Source organism: Lagopus muta, chromosome 9 (assembly GCF_023343835.1).
Source record: "Lagopus muta isolate bLagMut1 chromosome 9, bLagMut1 primary, whole genome shotgun sequence".
NCBI classification, from domain to species: Eukaryota; Metazoa; Chordata; class Aves; order Galliformes; family Phasianidae; genus Lagopus; species Lagopus muta.
In genome coordinates this window covers 1,851,660-1,871,064 of record NC_064441.1, presented here as the reverse complement: position 1 = coordinate 1,871,064, position 19,405 = coordinate 1,851,660, and the positions used below count along the sequence as shown (strand labels likewise).

The 19,405-nt window shown below is 41.3% G+C and overlaps 1 protein-coding gene and 1 non-coding gene across 2 annotated transcripts; both read left to right on the top strand.

Moving 5' to 3' along the window:
• The first annotated feature begins 127 nt into the window (after nt 1-127).
• Nucleotides 128-19,336, top strand: KPNA4 (karyopherin subunit alpha 4). The gene is made up of 17 exons (XM_048955427.1): nt 128-433; nt 4,615-4,659; nt 5,717-5,806; nt 5,890-5,919; nt 6,018-6,070; nt 6,332-6,427; nt 6,540-6,625; nt 8,302-8,388; nt 9,577-9,746; nt 9,835-9,879; nt 10,599-10,730; nt 10,976-11,104; nt 12,388-12,492; nt 13,512-13,583; nt 14,171-14,333; nt 15,389-15,483; nt 17,412-19,336. The coding sequence occupies exons 1-17, from the start codon at nt 365-367 to the stop codon at nt 17,508-17,510; spliced, it is 1,566 nt and encodes a 521-aa protein (XP_048811384.1). The 5' UTR covers nt 128-364; the 3' UTR covers nt 17,511-19,336.
• Nucleotides 11,465-11,776, top strand: LOC125697903 (small Cajal body-specific RNA 7). Its single transcript, XR_007378978.1, has one exon. It is a non-coding gene; the product is annotated as a small Cajal body-specific RNA 7 (non-coding RNA).
• Nucleotides 19,337-19,405: the final 69 nt, after the last annotated feature.

Sequence of the window (19,405 nt, the reverse complement as noted above, 5' to 3'; positions counted from 1 at the left end):
CGCGCGTCACGGCGCCGCGCAGCTCCCTCCCTCTCCCTCCCTTCTCCCATTGGCCGCCGGGCGCGGGCTCCTGGACCAATCGGCGGGCGCGGCCGGGCGGCCCAGAGCGAGGCTGCCCCTCTTTCCCCTCCCCCCTCCCCCCCTTCCCTCTCGCACCGTCCCTGGCTCCCGGCACGTTCGGCGCCCGGCAGCGGGGCAGCGCCGCCCCGAGCAGGCCGGCAGCGGCGCGGCGAGAGAACTCGGCCGCTGCTTAAAGCGGCCTCCGGTGGATTCGAGCTCCGGGGCCACGGGTCCGGGAGGAGAAAAAGGAGGAGGAGGCGGCGGAGGAGCAGCAACCGCGCTCCCTCCCACCTTCCCCCCCGCCATGGCCGACAACGAGAAACTGGACAACCAACGGCTGAAGAACTTCAAGAACAAAGGCCGCGACCTGGAGGTACGAGAGGAACCGCCCGGCTATGGCGGCGGGAAAGAGACGGAACGGCCGTGTGGCGTCTTTCCTTAATCCGCCGACGAGGGGCCCGCCGCGGGGCTGCGGCCTGCGCCGCCCGCCCAGCGAGGGAGGGACGGGAGGGAAGGGGAAGGGAGAGGCCGCGCTGCGCGCTCGGGTGCGGCCGTTGGGCTGCGCGCTTGGGGGAGGAGGCGCTGAGGGGCAGCGCGGGGCTCCCTCGGACGCGCGGGGCGAAGGCCCCGCGCGTCCGAGGGACCCCGCGCTGCCCCTCAGAGAGAGCGGGATGCGAGGGGGGGTTTGTGACTGAAGGAGCGCAGGAATCTCACTCCCCGGTTAAAAATAGGTCCCGTTACGCTGACTTGCAGTTCTGTGAGGAAGCTCGGACGCTTTGTTGTTTAAAAGTCATAGCGAGAGACTTGTTTTTATAAAGCGTTTCAGTTGGAGTACGCGGCTTCTCCAGGAAAAAAGCCAGAATGGCAGCGTGTGCGGCGTCATTGCTTTTTATTTTATTATTTGTATTACTTGTATTTCTTTGGACGGAGAGTTCCCATTATATTTCTGAAGTGGAAAAAGCTGAGATGTGTTTTTCTGGGGATGGTCTGCTTTAAAACTCTGCAGCATTTTTATGGGTGATCTTGAGAGCAGCCTTTACTGCTGCAGTCTGCAGGTGAATCAGAATTAGTATAGGAGGGAAATAATGGATAAAGGAGGGCCTAAGTCACTGTTCTGGATTTTTACCAAATCCAGATGTGAGCTTGCATACAGCTCCAAAGACTTCATCCTTCCTTTTGTAGTTCAGTGCCTTTTTAGGAGGAAGTTGTTCACACAGGAGGTTGTGATGCACTGGAACAGGTTGCCCAAAGAGGCTGTGGATGCCCCATCCCTGCAGGCATTCAAGGCCAGGCTGGATGTGGCTCTGGGCAGCCTGGGCTGCTGGTTGGCGACCTGCACACAGCAGGGGGTTGGAACTGGATGAGCATTGTGCTCCTTTTCAACCCAGGCCACTCTGTGATTCTTTTATACCTGTGAGGCTCCTTTGTCATTGCTGTGAGGGCTGTACTGGCTGCTGTGGGTATGGAGCTGCCTTCTTAGCCACTGTTGTTGTAGGGGTGCAAGTAAGTGCTCAAATGAAGTATTTCATGATGGCAGTCCTCCCCTGAAGTGCAAACAGGAAAGCATGAAGGCATGCTCCTCCAGCTGTGTGTGTGGTAGGGTCGAGTTCCTGAGAAGCATGGGTTGGAGAAAGAAGTGGAAGAGGGCATGTTAGCTCTGGATGTGAGTGCCTGCTAGGCTGATGGGTCTGAGCTGTCCTTGAGTGTGGGACATAGAACACTTCTGTATTGGGCGTTGCTGAGGAAAACACGAGCATATCAGCATCCTGCAGCTCACACGAGATTGTACTGATAAGCTGAAGGGCTCAGTGGTGATTAATGGTCAGAAAATAGCCTTTATGATAAAAAATGTTAGCAGCTAAATATACTGAAAAAAGGGGTAGCAGCGGTAGGTTGATGAAAATAGATTTGATGACTTGATTTCTGATGTAGAGCAGGATCCAGTGAATGAAAAGAGCCAGATGAATTCGTCCTGAAGATGCAGTGGAGCAGTTGCCAAGGAAGGAGCATTCAGAATTGGTTTCTAGAAACTTGTAAATTGAGCTTGCTTGCTAATGGTTGTGTTAGTGCAAGGTGAGACTGCTTCAGAGCAGTTCAACAATCACATCAGAGCTTCTTCAGAGCCGAAGGTGACACTGGAGAATGCAGCTGTATGATGCCATCTGCCAAGAAAAGCAGTGCACCCTGATTTCTTCTCTTTGAGATGTTTTCTGACAAACAACACAAGTTTATCTGAGTGCTGCTGTTACTGAGTTTTTCAGAGCAGTCTGTTCCATTTCCAGCACTGATGATAGTACTGTGAAACTTATGGACTTCATCTCATCCTTGTGTGTTTTCCTTTCCTGGAAGGCAGAGCAGTGACAGGTGAACCAACAGCAGCTTCTTCATCAACCCTGCACTGCTTGCATAGGAAGTGACTTGAGGGAGCCCTGCTTTGATCAACTGCTCTTCAGTGGTGGTTTGTCTGTTGTGCAGAGGCTTCTGTGAGTCCTTGGCTTTCAGGTGCTCTTCAGAACCTGAGAGAAACTTTTCAGAGAGAAACTGAAGCCATGGGGCTGGCAGTTTTCTGTTGGGTTTGTTTTTGGGTGATTTTATTTTCTGGAGGGAGAATCCTTTTCCTTTTCCAGCAGTGTTGATGGGTTCACAGGGTTTTGAAGGCTGATCGTTACACATGACTTTTATTTTTTCCAAGTGAAGAAACTTTGTAGAAGTTGTGCCCAAGACTTTTTTGCTCGGAGTATCTGTTTTAATTCTACTCTTCTCTCCCTGTTTCTGTTACACGTGTGCTTCTCCTGAATGAGGATGTGCTGCCATCCGAGTCATGACGCTGTTAGTTGTGACGATATGGCTTTTTAAAAACCCTTATGGTTTCATTTCCCTTTACAATTGGTTTCCCAGCAATGCAGATTTCCACTCACTCTTTGAAATGATATAGCTGATCTCCTTCTTGGTTAGCAACAGTTTTTCCCTCTAGGACAAGGGAAAAACTCAAACAGGAGAGGTTTAGGTTGGATGTTAAGCAGCAGCTCTTCACCCAGAGGCACTGAGGCCCAGAGCTGCTGGGGCTGCCATCCCATGGCCACCTGTGCAGAGCCCATCGTAGGGAAATGGAGCTTATCTGCATCCAGGTGTGCTAGCTACTGACCTTGTGTTGTTGATGTGACTTTTTGTAGGTGTACAGTTGAAGAGGCCATGCATGTAAGCAGCACTGAGCTCCTCTATTAACTGTGGTTTTGACTGGCCAGTTGGGCTAACATCCTCTAAAATCTGCACATCTCCTGACTGCTGGCTTTGGTGCTTTTAGTGTGGGACACTTTGTACTTGGTAGTGACTCTTACCTGGCAGGTCTATGTGCTGCAGCTGCATTAGGTACGCTCCTTTGATTTGCCTTTTATTTAATTGGAAGCCGTTGGCCTGCAGGTGTTCCTCACTGCTGTCCTCTGCCTGTTGTTCTCCTGACAAAAAGCATTTTTGGCCCTCCAGCAACAAAAGTTTCTGCCTGCAAAGCAGTGCAAGGCCATACCTTCTTTTCCACTCACTTCTTTTCCTCTTTTCCTTTTGACTCCTTCCTTCAAGAAGGTGTGATGCCTTGCCCAGAGCTGAAAGCTTGATTGTGATCTAATGTCCATTTCTTTCAATACAAATACTTACATACCCAAAAGTTGGGTTTTTAATCCTTCCAAGCTGTTCCTTATTGCTGGTCAGAAGCTCCCCTGGCTGCTTTTTCCCCCACATCCACTGTTAAAGCAGTCCCTCGTGCTCTGGGATTCCAGACTTTCTCTGGAAACGTTTCATTCACAGTAAAAATGCAGTTCTGTTGTTACTCATTCAGATTTTGAAGCATAGGACAAAATCGCCGTAGATCATTTTCTTTTTGTTAATACCTTTCACAAGTGAATGAATTTTTGTATATTTACACTTTTTCTGAATACTCTGAATGGGACTGGATAAGGAGAATGTTTGTCCTTACTGTATGAAGGGTTGTACATGGATTTTGTTGAATGTAATTTTCTCAGTTGTAGTTTGGTTTTGCACATTATAGTTCAATTTTGCTTATTAGGTCTCTTAATTTGAACTTATTCATAAATGTGTTACCCAAGGCAGGGTAACTGTTATGGTTGAGGCTTTATGGCTTTCATATTCCCTTTGCCTAAGCCTGGAGGGAGGTCAGTGCTGAGTACAGAACTGCTGGCTCAGGGTTTTGGCCTCATGTATTCTGGTGATGTGGGTATTCTTTTAGTGGGGGGAATAAACAACTAGTAATCTTGAATTGAGAAAGAATTATAAATATCAGGCAACCCCAGTCTACTCTCTGTTAGCTTGCCGTGGCACTGTTATATCTTACAAACAGCATCATCCGATATTGCTCTTCAAGGTGCTTGTTTGTTCCTCACTTTGGTTACTTCATCTCCTGTTAGATTTCTGCTCCTAGAGCAAAAATGAAATCTGGTGTGTATAAGTACTGTTCAAAGTGCATGAAGTTGAAAATAGTTGGGCAAAAATCACTTAACCCAGGTCCAGATCATAATGTACTTCTGTTTTGATTCTTTTCAGACTATGAGAAGACAAAGGAATGAAGTTGTCGTTGAGTTGAGAAAGGTGAGATAAACTAGTATGAACTTCTTACTGAATGGAACTTGGTGATGCTGGTTACTTTTAAGTAGATAAAATACTTGTATGTAACTCTGCAGTCCACAGGGAACACCATGCTTCAACTGTTAATCCTTACTAATTCTGTGGAGGTATCTTGGTTTAGAAGAAAGCTCTGGTTACCATTCCCAGTACTAGAAGTCTCGCATTTAAAAATGAAGTTTTATTTGTAGCCTTAGGAGAAGAATGATTCTTCTTCTGCAGCAAGTTTTTTAATTTTGAAGATTTTGAAAGACTTACCATTTTTGGCAAGGACAAGGAGGAATGGTTTTAAACTGAGACAGGGGAGGTTTAGGTTGGATATGAGGAGGAAGTTTTTCATCCAGAGGGTGGTGAGGCACTGGAACAGGTTGCTAAGGAGGCTGTGGATGCCCCATCCCTGCAGGCATTCAAGGCCAGGCTGGATGTGGCTCTGGGCAGCCTGGGCTGCTGGTTGGTGACCTGCACACAGCAGGGGGTTGGAACTGGATGAGCATTGTGCTGCTTTTCAACCCAGGCCACTCTGTGATTCTTTTATACCTGTGAGGCCCCTTTGTCATTGCTGTGAGGGCTGTACTGGCTGCTATGGGTATGGAGCTATTTTCTTTCCCAGAGCAGCAGTTTAACACACAAGGATGTGTGTGAAGATACAGCTGTTGAGAATTTTTGGAAATAAGTTGACTTTGTCTCAAATTATAGCTTGAATTACTTCAGAAAATCTAACTTCAGGGAATGGCCTGGTCTTGTTGCAAATATTAACAGTTCAGTTGCAGTGTCAGCATTGATGGATGTACATATGAAACTTCTAGAAGAAGTGCAGTTACTGCTAGAGCTGAAACTAGATGGCATTTTTACTTATAAAAAGTGATTTCCAAAGTGTGCTTCCCTCTGCAGCAGTTACCAACTTCTGAGTGTTGGAACTTTTAATAGTCTCAGTGAAGACCCACTTAAGATGCTGGTTTAAAAAATCATTTCTTAACAGCCCACACGTCCCCTAAATCTAATTTCTTATTAACGTGTTTTTAAGAACAAAAGAGACGAACATCTTCTAAAGAGAAGAAATGTTCCCCATGAAGATATCTGTGAAGATTCTGATATAGATGGAGACTTCAGAGTGGTAAGAATTAACTCTAAACCATGTCTTTTTTTTCCCTTCAGAGATGGCTAATTTCTAACTGCTCTTGTATCTTTTTTTCCTAGCAAAACACTTCTTTGGAAGCAATAGTACAGGTAAAAGTAATAATAATAATAATAATGATAATTGTTGTCCTCACATTATTTATGTTATGTTGACAAATGTGAAAAGTCTGAATTTTCTCTTATTTTAGAATGCTTCAAGTGACAACCAGGGTATACAGTTAAGTGCTGTGCAAGCTGCAAGGTAAGAAGACAGTTCTCTCACGTGTGCTGTTTTCATTCTTTCATTCAACCACGCAGTTGAATTCAGACAGTGTGTATTCTGGCTTAACTAAGGAGGGTATGTCACTTAATGATTTAAAAAAAGCAGATCCTTAATGACTGACCTGATCATAATTGCACTTTGAGCAGGATGTTGGACTAAATGACAGTCAGTGACCCTTTCTAGTCCTCACTTCTCATTCTGTGATCGTTGACTTTTGCATTTTCTTATTTTCTTACACAGAAAACTGCTTTCCAGTGATCGCAATCCACCAATTGATGATCTAATAAAATCAGGAATATTACCTATTTTAGTGCACTGTCTTGAAAGAGATGACAAGTGAGTATTTCTACAAATCCAAGTATTGTTGGGGGAGTTCCTAGTGTTTAACTAGTGTGCCTGTGTGTTCTGACTGAAAACTCATGTTACAATATGTTTTTTATTTCTCTAGTCCTTCTTTACAGTTTGAAGCTGCGTGGGCTTTGACAAACATTGCATCTGGAACCTCTGAACAAACGCAGGCCGTAGTTCAATCTAGTAAGTCCAGTACTATTTTGGTGGTTGATAAAGCATGCACCATAGCTTCCACAAAAACAAGATTTAAACGGTAGTGTAAAGAGCATCGCATCCACACTCCTGTTTCTCTGTATCTCAAGCATGTTCACCAGTCCACGTGTGATAGGGTTGGTCCTTTCGTGCGATAGCCAGGTTGAAATTGAGTTGTCAATCACAGGCCCGTCGCTGAAGGACCTGTCCATGAAGTCTCCTGCCAGAAGTTCTACTTCTTCTCTGGCAAGCAGCATCAGTTGAAGTGCACATCTGCTTTTGTTCTTCATTTTCTCAGATTTTTAAATTCAGTTGGGTTTCCTGATGGTGAGTAATCTCTTCTGGGAACTCACACTATTTTAGCAGAGTTGATATCTGCTGGTTTTCAGTTCTCAAGCATAATTAAAAAAAAAAAAAGTCTCCCATGGGGGAATTTCCCATGTAATTGCAAAGAGAGAAGAAAAGTGTGAGCCAAGTCTAGAGAATGCGTCTCATGAAACTTTTCCTAACTTGAGCTGAAGAAAAAGCACTAGCCTTTGTGATTTGAGGAGCCTGAAGTTTGGGAAGGAATTTGTCTTGTACTTGGAATCTGAGTTATAAAGCAGTCTATCTTCTGTGTTTGAAATGTGGCTTAAGTTCTTTTTTATAAAGAAAAAGCTAAATAGAAGTGTCTGCAGAGCTTCCTGAGACCCTGAAGGAACCTAACATACTGACTTTGCCTAAAATCCAAGGAAGAAATCCACAGGAATTACAGTATGTGAGACGCTGTTGTCCTTAATGGGTAGAAACAGTGTCGTATTGCAGTGCTGCTGATACCATTAAGTATACAATGTTTCCAGAAATGAAAAGACAGAATTATACTTGATTTTGTTTTCCCCAACATTGCAATCATGTATTGGCTTTTTTAGTGCTACTTGGAACTTTATTCAGTGTAGTAAGTATGCAGCTTCTCAAATGTGCAGTGTGGTTTAAACCATGAAATGTCAATGTTTTGTGTTTTCTGTAACTGTTTCACTTCAGCCATTGAAGTAGATTGTTTCATTTTTAGTGCTAAACAGTTACAGGCTTCTTGCAGCTTGTATGTTATTTGTTTTATATTTAAAAAATATACCTATTTCCTATTTCTTAGCACCATCTTAGCTGTGAAGTGGCTGGGTGGATTTCTGGTTAGGAACTGGTGCATACTTCACTACTAGTAGTGATGTAGTAGGAAGACAGTGTTTAAGATTGCAGCAGATCTATTCCACATCCCTGTTACTACATTGCTGGTCAATAATCTATTGATTTAAGTTGGCTAACTTGACTGGATGAGGTTGGCTGCACGGTTAGTACTTCTGCAATTAGTTCTGTTTAAAAAAAGTTAGTGCTGGATTTCTGTGTCTAATGAGTGTAACTCAGCTTGGAGTTCTGACAAGCCTTGGTAATTTTTTGAGACTTAAAGCAAATTAAATGTCAGGTTATTTTAAGAGCTGCAAGCTCAATAAGAACAAGTAATAAAGGAAGAATTGTTACAGTGTTTTACTTCAGTATCATCTGAGAAGCTGGTAAAGCTTTGACCAACACTCAACCACGAGAAGAAAGTCTTACGAAACTTTGAGTTAAGTAATTTTGTCTTTTCAGATACATATTCCTTAACAACTGCATGGTGTTTTGTTTGTGTTTTTCAGATGCTGTACCACTTTTTCTGAGACTGCTGCATTCACCTCACCAAAATGTTTGTGAACAAGCTGTGTGGGCTTTAGGCAATATCATAGGTTTGTGTTACTCCTGCCACTAAAAATTGCTGAGTTCCTTTTGAAAATGAACGAATAAACTAGGTAGCATTTTACATCAGAACTCTGAGATGTTCAGCTGTAGGACAGTAAGCAGCCTTTCTTGGCAGTCACTCTGTTCTTAACTCTTTCCTGTTTTCTCTGTCATGCATTTAGGGTGTACACCCCAAAGCATTTCTTTGCAGATACAGGAAAAGAGGAGTTATTGTCCAGCAGGCCTGTAGATTGTTAAAATGAAAACTGTTCTGCATTGGGTTTTGAAATATGGCCTGAGCTCACAAGTTATATTGAGTAATAGACAAGTTGTGATCATTCAGTCTTTAATTTGACTTTTTGTGCACAGGCTTTAGCCAGTGCTTGTAGATGGCATCCAATCCATTACAGTTGCAGTGCTTGAAGTTGTGATTTCTGACATACTGAGGTTTCTTCCATCTGACATTTTAGAAATGCCAGGTCTTAAGAAGCAAGCCAATAAAAAGCTTGATTTTGTAACTGCCTGAAATGTACTGTATGCTTGTATGTCCCTGAACATCTAAGAGTGGGTTTAAGGAAGCAAAATCTATCCTAGTGTAAGAGTGGAGCAGTTCCAAGACCAGCTCATGATGCCACGTGTGTATGTATCTGTGGGACCAGATGACATGCATCCTGGGGTTCTGGAGGGGCTGGCTGGTGTGGTGGCCAAGCCACTCTCAGCACATTTGGGAAAGCATGGCTGTAAAGCAAAGTCCCTGGTGGTTGGAAAGTGAGAAACATTACTCCCCTGCTCAAGAGAGAAAGGAAGATATGAAAAACAGACTGTTGAGCCACATGCCTGTGCCTTGAACTTTGTGTGCATTTTCAGTTGTTTGAATTTTAAATGTACGGAAGTTAGAATGACTCGTAAGCATGGATGCTGAAGTCTGACTGGATCCAATGTGATTTATTGAGTAGCCATGATGAATCAAATTGAGCTGTGCTTTTGTTGGATGTATGCAGAACCAGTGGTACAGACTTGTTTTCCAAACAACAGGACGCACGTAAACTGGTCTTGTCCACTCATACAGAGTCTTGAAGATTACCATGAGGAATTTGGAGTGTGTTTTTAGATTAAGGTGACCAGTTGTGGCTTTACCTTTCTGTGAATTGAGTGGGATGACCCTTGTTTTCTTTCTCTCTTGATATTTTTAACAGGTGATGGACCCCAGTGTAGAGATTACGTTATTAGCCTTGGAGTAGTGAAACCACTGCTGTCCTTCATCAGCCCATCTATTCCCATAACTTTCTTAAGAAATGTTACTTGGGTCATGGTCAACTTGTGCCGTCACAAAGATCCTCCTCCACCAATGGAAACCATTCAGGAGGTGACTGAATTGCTCACTGTAATTAAAGCAAAGCTGAGTATCTGAATGCCTTAAAAATAACAGTGAAATGATTCTTTTTTCTCTTTAGATCCTTCCAGCCCTCTGTGTTTTAATTCACCACACAGATGTAAATGTAAGTAATTCTGCTTGGAAATAGTTTTGTGTTCTGGTACAGCTTTTTAGCTGAAGCATAAAGCTTCCCATACTTAAGTAGCTCTTTATAAAATGAATAAATCTATCACCCTGTGGTAATCTTATTATCATATTTGATTTTAAGCAGCAGTTAGGATTTTTGCCTTGTATTTCTCTCTCTCTAAGTCTTTACTTGAATGTACTTGAAGAGAATCAGCTTTTATCCATTCATGAAGTTCATCCTGATACAAAGTCAAATTTGACTTGATTTTCTGTAAGCATCTGGTAACACATAAATGTTGGGGTTTTATGACTTCCACTTAAGCTTGAAATGATAACAAAAATCTGTGTAAATAAGAAGAAAATGTGGGCATGTTAGCAGGTATTACATTGCATCAGAGGTGAAATACAAGCATAGGTTGTTTCGTAGTAAAGTAAGTGACTGAGTTCCCTAAAATTATAGGTCAGCTTTTTGCCTAAACAGAAATTGGAGTTGAGAATTGTTCTTTAGTGAAGTTGTAGCTGAGTTGGTAAAGTTAATGGCAACAGTGCTTCACTACAGTGTTTAAATAAACTATTTCAGACTTCCATAGACTGGAAAGCATTAAGTTTATCAAACCAAGTAGGTTATGGACAAGAATCTGCTGTGTTACATCAGTTCTTTGTTTTTAATGATGATACCTCTGTGGTAACTACAAATGAATGTGGTTTTTTTGTTAGATATTGGTAGATACAGTCTGGGCTCTCTCATATCTAACGGATGCTGGCAATGAACAGATCCAGATGGTGATAGACTCCGGAATAGTCCCTCATTTGGTTCCTCTTCTCAGTCATCAAGAAGTGAAAGTGCAAGTGAGTTCAGCTAACTTTTTTTAAGTGTTGCTCAAAATGCAATGCTAGAGAGAGCAGCTAATTTCTGTTTACAGTCCGTGATGAACTTTAAAGAGTACTTTTTCCTATATGGTACATCATTAACATAACATAGTTTGCCTCTTTAACTGTTTGAAGCTGCAGCATATGCTCAGTTAGAAAAATCTTTGCTCTTTCTGCTTAAAGGAAATGTTCTGTTTGCAAGAACTGAAAGTGTTTTGTTTCAGACTGCTGCGCTGAGAGCGGTAGGAAACATTGTCACTGGTACTGATGAACAGACACAGGTAGTTCTGAATTGTGAAGCCCTTTCACATTTTCCAGCACTTCTGACACATCCCAAAGAAAAAATTAATAAGGTATGTAATTGCACAGTTTGTGTTTGATTGATACAGCCCTTATATTTGGTTCAGCTGTTTTGGAATCCACATAATGTAGCGTGGTAGAGATTTGAGTAATGATTAATTACAAAATGCCAGCTTTACAGCAAAATGGATGATGACTTTTCTTTTTTTTCCCCCCTCTTGAATTTAACAACCATAGAAAAATCTCTTAAGGAACTAAAACTTGTTCCTGACAAAGAATGGTTGTTTTCTGATTCATCTAAATGAATTCCTGTGATTCCTATGAAATTAATGCTTTATCTTGTAATTTGGCGAGTGACATAAATGTTAGGGTTATTGATATGTGAAATGTCATTTTAATTAAACTGACTCTCTTGGAAGTGATGAAATGGAGATTATGGGATGTCTCTTTGAATGGATTGTGTGTGAGGAACAGAGTCAAATGGGGTGGGAGGATGGGGGAGGGGTGTGTGTGCATGCATGCTTGTATAGAGAAGGCTTTAAATGGGGGCACTGATAATGAAGTGCTGATTCCGGAGTGCATCTGAGGCATGTTGTTAAATTCTGGGGTCCTACTTTCCAACATTGCCAATGATTAAAGCCCAAGACAAGCTCACCAAGACAAGCCTAGGCATCTTAAATCTCTAACAGGTTCATTAATGAAAATGATCCTGTGATCTGATCCAAGAGACTCAGTTGAACGTTTAAGTATAGAAATTGGGAAACTGTATTGTCCAGAAAATCATGCTAAATAAGTTGAGCTGTTGGAGCAGGTCCAGAGGGCCACGAAGATGATCAGAGGGCTGGAGCACCTCCTCTGTGGGGTCACATTGGGCTGGGGCTCTGCAGCCTGAGGAGGAGAAGGCTCTGGGACAACCTTATAGTGGCCTTCCAGTGTCTGAAAGGGGCTACAGGAAAGCTGGGGAGGGACTGTGTAAAGGCAGCTGGTGACAGGATGAGGGGAAATGGTTTTAAACTGGAAGAGGGAAGTTGTAGGCTAGATATTAGGAAGAAATTCTTTGCTGTGAGTGCGGTGAAGCACTGGAACAGGTTGGACACTGAGGTTGTGAATGCCTGCTTCCTGGAAGCATTCAGGGCCAGGCTGGATGGGGCTGTGAGCAACCTTGCGTAGAGGGAAGTGTCCCTGCTTATAGCAGGAGGCTTGGATCTAGATGGTCTTAAAGGTGCCTTCCAGCCCAAACTGTTTGATTATGATTCTGTGAATGTAAAATCTTGCTGATGGAAATAAAATACAGAATACTGTTTGAATTAATTTCTCAAAACCTTTTATTTTGCAGGAAGCAGTGTGGTTTCTATCTAACATCACTGCAGGAAATCAGCAGCAAGTTCAGGCAGTAATAGATGCAAACCTTGTTCCAATGATAATACATCTTCTAGATAAGGTGAGATAGTAAGAAGGATTTAACAGTTAATTTCATTAAGTGGGGAAAATGACACTGAGTTTCTTGCTTTATGTTCTACAGCATACTGTAAGCTTGGGGATGGGGAAGAGGGGGTGATAAACCTTAACTTTGGGCACTTTTAATATGTTGCAAGATATGTGTTACTGTTTTGGATAGTACTTTGTGAAGAACTGTACAAAAATGCATGTTGAATGTACTGGAGAAAGAAGCAAATCCCCCCCCTGTTCTCAGTTCTTTTAGTCTTGTTAATTTCTGTCTTCTTTCTAAAGAGTGGGGGCAGAAATTCTTGCCTGTATGTAAAATTAATACATGTGGATGGAGGACTGTGAAGTAGTTCCCAATGCTTTGCCAAAGGTTAAGGGTATGGAATAGGGGTGTCTTATCTTTTTTTCTTTTTTTTTAACAATTAAAACTGTATCAACAAAAAATAAGTGGATGTATGAAGTAGTTGTAGAGTGTATTTCTGAGCTGTACTTCAGAAATGGCAACTTGCTGTATACAGGTGTGCTGCTTTATGGCAATAGAAGCCAGAAACACCAACCTTGCTTGTAGTCAAGATGAAGATGGAATGAGTCTTAACTGAAGAAATACTTTTTTCCCCTAAGTAACAAATATCTGTTTACAAATAGTTCAAACCCACCATGAGAATCGTGATGTCAGTGAGGTCACTGAGAAAAGAGTGAGGGGCAAACCTTTCTGGTTTTCAAACTTAGTAAGAAAACTTCCAGACTAACTTCAGAGGCTGGCAGTGACGCTGTGTGCCATGCACAGTGCACATAGCACATGTTTATCAAAACAAACATGCACCACTTATCTCTTGCTGCAACATGACAGCTATTGATAAAGAATGTCAGAAACGAGTGCTTCAATGCAGCACGTTTCTAGTGGAAGAGATGATGTTACCATGCAGAATAAAGAGTAGCAAATTAAAGCTTTGACTAGAATGTAATAATTCCAGTTCTTATCTGATGTAATTTCTATTTGCTGTTGTATTTTAGGGCGACTTTGGTACTCAGAAAGAAGCTGCTTGGGCAATAAGCAATTTAACAATCAGCGGAAGAAAAGACCAAGTGAGTCAAACCTGATGAGCAGGCATAAATCCTGTGGCAGGATTATGAATATCCAGATTATTCTTTGCTTAAGTCATTTTTTTCCTTTTCCACAAGAGATTTAGGAGTGAACTTAAGTTCTGGTTTTGGAATGGCCGTATCAGTGGGGAGTTGGGTGGAGGCCCCTCTGTTAGGATAGCCTCATAGCTATGAGTAACACTCTGATAAGGATCTTGATCATTCAGCATTAGTATCTTTTTACCATTTTTTGGATAAAAATGTTAGTTATGTTACAAGACTTTCTTGTTAACCCAGAATATAAAATTGTGTCATTTGAACATGAAGTTCAGACCCTTTTGTATTGCTGAGAAATTTACAGTATCTGCCATTTGTTTAAGCAGTCTTCCTTTCGAAACGTATTTTTAACATAGTTCATGTTTACTCTGCTAAGCTATAAATTAAAAAACCAATGAGGTGTGTCTTCTACAGACTGCTTTTGCCCTGATGGGTCACTTTGAGTGTTCTGACTGCCTTACATTTGGCTGTTCGTGCTTGTGGTGCTTTGTCATGCTGTTGAGATGACTGCCTTTTCCTTTTTTAATCCTTAGGTGGCATACTTAATTCAACAAAACGTAATTCCTCCCTTTTGCAATTTGCTAACAGTAAAAGATGCACAAGTTGTGCAAGTGGTTCTGGATGGACTAAGTAATATATTAAAAATGGCTGAAGATGAAGCAGAAACCATAGCCAATCTTATTGAGGAGTGCGGAGGTATGAAGTTGAGTTGCCTTTATACTGTTTTAAAAACACTGTTTGTTGAGCCTCCTGCCCTGTGTGTGTGCTGTGGGCCCTGTGTTGGCACAGATGTTTAAGTTCATGATCAAGTAAAACATGGAGGAATTGGCATATGGCAGTCAAGTTCATTAGGCATCAGTTATTCTAGTCATGCAGTGTTCTTGACAAATTACCTGTAAATGTGTGGATAAATTGCTTACCTTAATCATAGGTGTGTCTGGGTGTTTTTCTTTCTTTTTAGGGGGGAAATAAAATAATAAGGGCACACAAGTTGCAGAAATACAGCTTTATTTTCTTAATGGCTTTCAGACTTCCTGTGTGCTGGTTGCTATTTAAGTTGACTGAAAATCTTCCAGGGTGCAAGAACAGTGATACTAAGCTTGAGCACAAGTGAAAACTGAGATATCATGAGCATGGAGTGAACTTTAAAACACAAAAACTTGAAAGAGGGAGAAAGCTTAATTCAGTGAGAGTGGCAGGAGGGAGAAGAGGCATTCGTGCCTAAAGCTCTGCTGGTCAGAACATTAAAAACACAGATGCATGCTTCACTTGTGTCTGCCAAAAAATTGTATCCAGGAGCTGGTTGGTATATAATCAAGCTGCAGATCAGTAAGCAATGGCATGTGTGCAACCAAGAGCGTGCATGTGGTTTGGAATGTCATGGGTTGTGGCTGCAGCTGTGAACTGAGGGTACAAAGCACTGCTCAGTGCCCCCATCTCTGCCCTTATTTCCAAAGACTGGCCTAACCACTCCAAGTGGGAAGAGAAGGATCACCATAACTCTTGGAACTGGCCTTCTCTATGACCTTTCCTGGTCTTGTGGTGTGTGTTCCAAAGCCTCTAGTACATCTTGTCCAGTCTGTAAAGCTTTTATGCCTAAGCACGTCAGGTGGGTTTAACAGCTTCTTATTGAGTTTTACTTTATATCTAGGTTTGTTTTTAATGGTTTTGTATGATGAGACTTTAAGGAGAGTGAGGGAGGTAGTTTTACTTTGACTTAGTATTTTAATTTGACTGCATCTTTTGTGTAGGCCTGGAGAAAATTGAACAGCTACAAAATCATGAAAATGAAGACATCTACAAACTGGCTTATGAGATCATTGATCAGTTCTTCTCTTCAGATGATGTAAGTGTGTTACAGTTCTGACACCTGCTTTTGTAATCATTTGTTTTCTTTCATAAATGTGATTCAGGAGGGAGGCAGCAGCTCCAAAGCCTGGCGTTTGTTGGGTTGTTTTCCACGTGAATTTTTTTAGTCTATCCAATTGACTGATGTGCATTTAGGGTACTGTTGCACGTTTGTAAGCCAAATATGCAGAATTATTTCAGGGCATTCACACTAAAAGGCTTATAGAATTTTAACTTGATGTCACAGCCTTTCTGAATAGTTGATTGTAGGCAATAAGTAGAGTTTTCCAGCTCTTGAAATTCTTCATCTGTTTAAAGCAATAGGCATTGTCCTGATCTGTATTCCTGAGTGGTGCAGTCATTGATTGCAGAAATAGTCACTGCACGTGAGCTGCTCTGGCCTTAAGCTGGTCTTGTATTATGTGAAAGGTTGGTGTACTTGCATAGATCTTGTGCCTTATGATTATGGATTCTGAAAAACTTGCCTTGTGTGTAGTCTAAGAGAAGCGTAGAATGTCCACTGGCACCTAAAATATCATAGCACTGTAATAGTCATAGTGGCAATAGCATGGACTAGTTGCTTAAGTTTTGATGTGCTCTTCAACAGTGTGATAAACATAGGGGTATTGTGCTTGGTTTTGCTTACATGTCACCTTCAATGAGATAAGGAGCATAGAGGAAACTATTTAAATGGGTTTTGAAGTCTGAAGGCTTGGCTGACTCATCACCATTCAGGATATGTCATGTTCTGCAACCGTGCTACTGGAGAGCACTGCTCAGTGGGTTGCTTGTTTATCTTAACACCTTTCTGCACTGTTAAGGTTCTGCACGTTTTGTTTATTGTTATCACCAACCCTTCTATTATAAACCAACCCTTTGGTTTTGGAGTCTGTTAGATCTCCAAAACTTCACAGTAAACTTCAGATTCAGTGAAGAATGAGCCCTTATATGAACCTGCTGCATATCTTCTGTAGTTCATGATGAAGTGCCTAAAGGTCTAATTTAAGCCTTATCTGTAGGGAATGAAACACTAGGCTAGGGTTAGGGTTAGAAGAACTAGTAGTTCTTCTAGCTGTCAGCTTCCAAGTTTGCTTTTTCACATCTGCTAACCTACTTGCTGACTGGAGTATTAAGTTCAAGATTCTGCTTAATAAGAAAAACGTTTTGAATGTTCTGATAATTTCAGAGGTGGTACGTGTGCATCAAATGAAAGGGAAAACATGCTGATCAGGAATGTCACTTTCAGTTTAAACATGCAGTGTAAATCAAACAAAGGTATTAGATTTCTGTGCACTTCAAATTATAAAAGATGCTCACTACGCATAAAGGAGATATAATGTCAGTCTGCATCATGCAGTGAAGGTTTTCTACTTGATTAGACAGATCTGGGGAGCACAATTGCAGAAATGGTTAAACTGTAGAACATGCAAACGTTACCTACATTTAAGGTTCCTTTTTTTTTTTATGCCAGTCTGTTTTTAAATATAAGCAATAGGTCCTTTTTAGGAGCTCAGATTCTGTGTATATAGCAAGACTTGGAATTTAATACGTTGCCAATTTAGCAACCTGTGTGCTACCTACTTAAGCTGAAACTGCTATTTCAACTTGCTCTTTAAGTATTATTGGTCTCTTTCTAGGACCAGTGACACTTCATAAGCTGTCAAATAAGCATGATATGTGGCCAACAGAATACTTTCCAGTATTCTGCAGAGTGGAAACTTTTAAAAATGAGAGTACCAGGTGCTATGAAGTGTATCTGCTAAATCTGAAGCATTTCAGGTTGAATTATTTCATCATAATAACACTCCCTGGTTGGGGGAGAAGGTTGCAAGAAAATGCAATGAAGGGGATAGGTGGAAAGGCAGTTTGTTACTTCAGTGAGCCTGTCTTTCTGTTCCTTCTGATTATATTCTTGTTCTCTTGCAGATTGATGAAGATCCTAGCCTTGTACCAGAAGCAATACAAGGCGGAACATTTGGTTTCAATTCATCTGCCAATGTACCAGCAGAAGGGTTCCAGTTTTAGAGTGGTATTTTGGAAGTTAGGTACAATGCAGCACTGAATAAAAACAAAAAAAAGGTTTGATCCATCAATCTTGGCTCATGGGATCCGCTGCTGCATTAAATCGGGAAAGAAAATGTGAAGATTTCATTTGGAATCACAGAAAAGCCCAAATGAAGTCAAGATGGCGAGTGGGTGCGAGTGAGAATGAGTGGCAAAATGTAATGAAAAACTTCACACTGAATGCTTATTTAGATTGTTCAAAGAAAAAGGGCTACAGGTCAAAGATCTTCAGTGCCTGAGAAGGAACAATGACTTACTAGAGCAATTGGGGGGAAATGCAGTACTACCATCATCAAGCCTTGTAAGCATAAGAGAATAGGATGCCCATATAAGTCCAAGGAGAATGAGCCCAGGCCTTGCTATGAAGCACCGTGTGAATGGACAACATTGAATGAATGTCTGGACTCGATGCTGGGAGCCAGACTTGTTTCCAATACGGGGCTCTTCAGTCATGAAGCAGACTCCTAGTCCTGGAGTGGCGTGTGTACGAGAGTATGGTTGTGATGCTGTATGTGAACGCATGCAAGCTTGATTCGCCTTCAGGGGGCTGATAATAAAACCTAGTAAATCATCAAAATGAGTTCATAAGTGTTAACTTACACTGGACACAAAACCAAGACCGGTTTAGCAGCAGACTCTGGTTTACTCCTGCAGCCTGTGTTTCTTTTTTCTTTTTTTTTTTTTTTTCCCCTCCTTATTTTTCTTTCAGTTATTTTTAAGTTCTTTCCTGTATGGCTTATTAGTTGTTTGTAAAGTCAGAGTTTCAGGAAGGCTTCCCTGTGCATTTGCACCAGATGAATGTTTGATGTTATGAAAAGCTTTCCATATCATCAAAACTAATTTGTAGATTTTTGCATGAAAAAGATCATACATTTCCCTTCAAATAGACTGTGTTGCAGTACACAAGTTACCATAATAGTAGAAAGCAGTAAAATGTGGTAATAAAATCTCATCCTTTTCATTTTCAAAGATAACATGAAGACCTTTGCATGTGGTAATCTACAGCATAGTTCATTTTTAGATTTTGTTGAGTCCTGTAACCAAATGTTTCCGTTGTGGTAGAATACCGTGCTGTGTTTCAATGTTACTTGTTTTCAAACTTTGTTTTCTATGAAAATGATATGGAAACTTCTAAAAATGGAATTTGGTGCATATGTACTGCCGAATAAAGACCGAAAAAGAGGTGTGAATAGATGTACAAATCAAGTCATGGTTTGAACACCTTTAATATGCCTAATCCAATTGTTTTAGACTCTTTTTATCTTAGATGTAGGCAGCCATGAACAATCTATTTTGAGCCACTTTAGAGAGAACTTTGTATTTTTAAAACTTGCACAAAAGCGATGCAAGTGTTTTTATAATTGGAGTAATGCCTCAGTTTTGAGGTTCTGCACACTAAATTCAAGGAGATGTTACAAATTTGTACAAAATGAACTCTTTATAAGGTGGCTCATTGTAGGAAATGCTGTGCCTTCCCCTTTGAGCACAAGTGTTGCATGAACAACAGTTTGCTATAATAAAACATACCAGATTAGCCACCATTAGCATCTATATCTACCTTGTGTTTTAAAATCAACTGGTAATTCTGAAACACTGTAGAATGGATAAAGATTATTTTGTGATCATAACTCTTTGTTGGACTAGAGTATTTTTGCAGCATTCCTTGTCATCAGAAACATGGTTAAAGTTTAAAACTAGAAGCAGCGGAAACTAGCTTGTGAAATTTATCCAAGTAGAGTGCAGGCTAGGCTGTCTTGGGGAAATAAACATTAAATCTTGCAACAGTATTGTACTGAGCGTGTCTTTTTGTGTGTTTAGAAGGCGCTGAAGATGAGTGCTGTGCTGCTGTTGCTCTG

Coding starts and splice junctions, on each gene's coding strand:
- KPNA4 (XM_048955427.1), top strand. CDS start 365: ATGGCCGACAACGAGAAACTGGACAACCAACGGCTGAAGAACTTCAAG. Junction 13,584..14,170: donor TCAGCGGAAGAAAAGACCAA/GTGAGTCAAACC, acceptor TTTAATCCTTAG/GTGGCATACTTAATTCAACA. Junction 15,484..17,411: donor AGTTCTTCTCTTCAGATGAT/GTAAGTGTGTTA, acceptor GTTCTCTTGCAG/ATTGATGAAGATCCTAGCCT.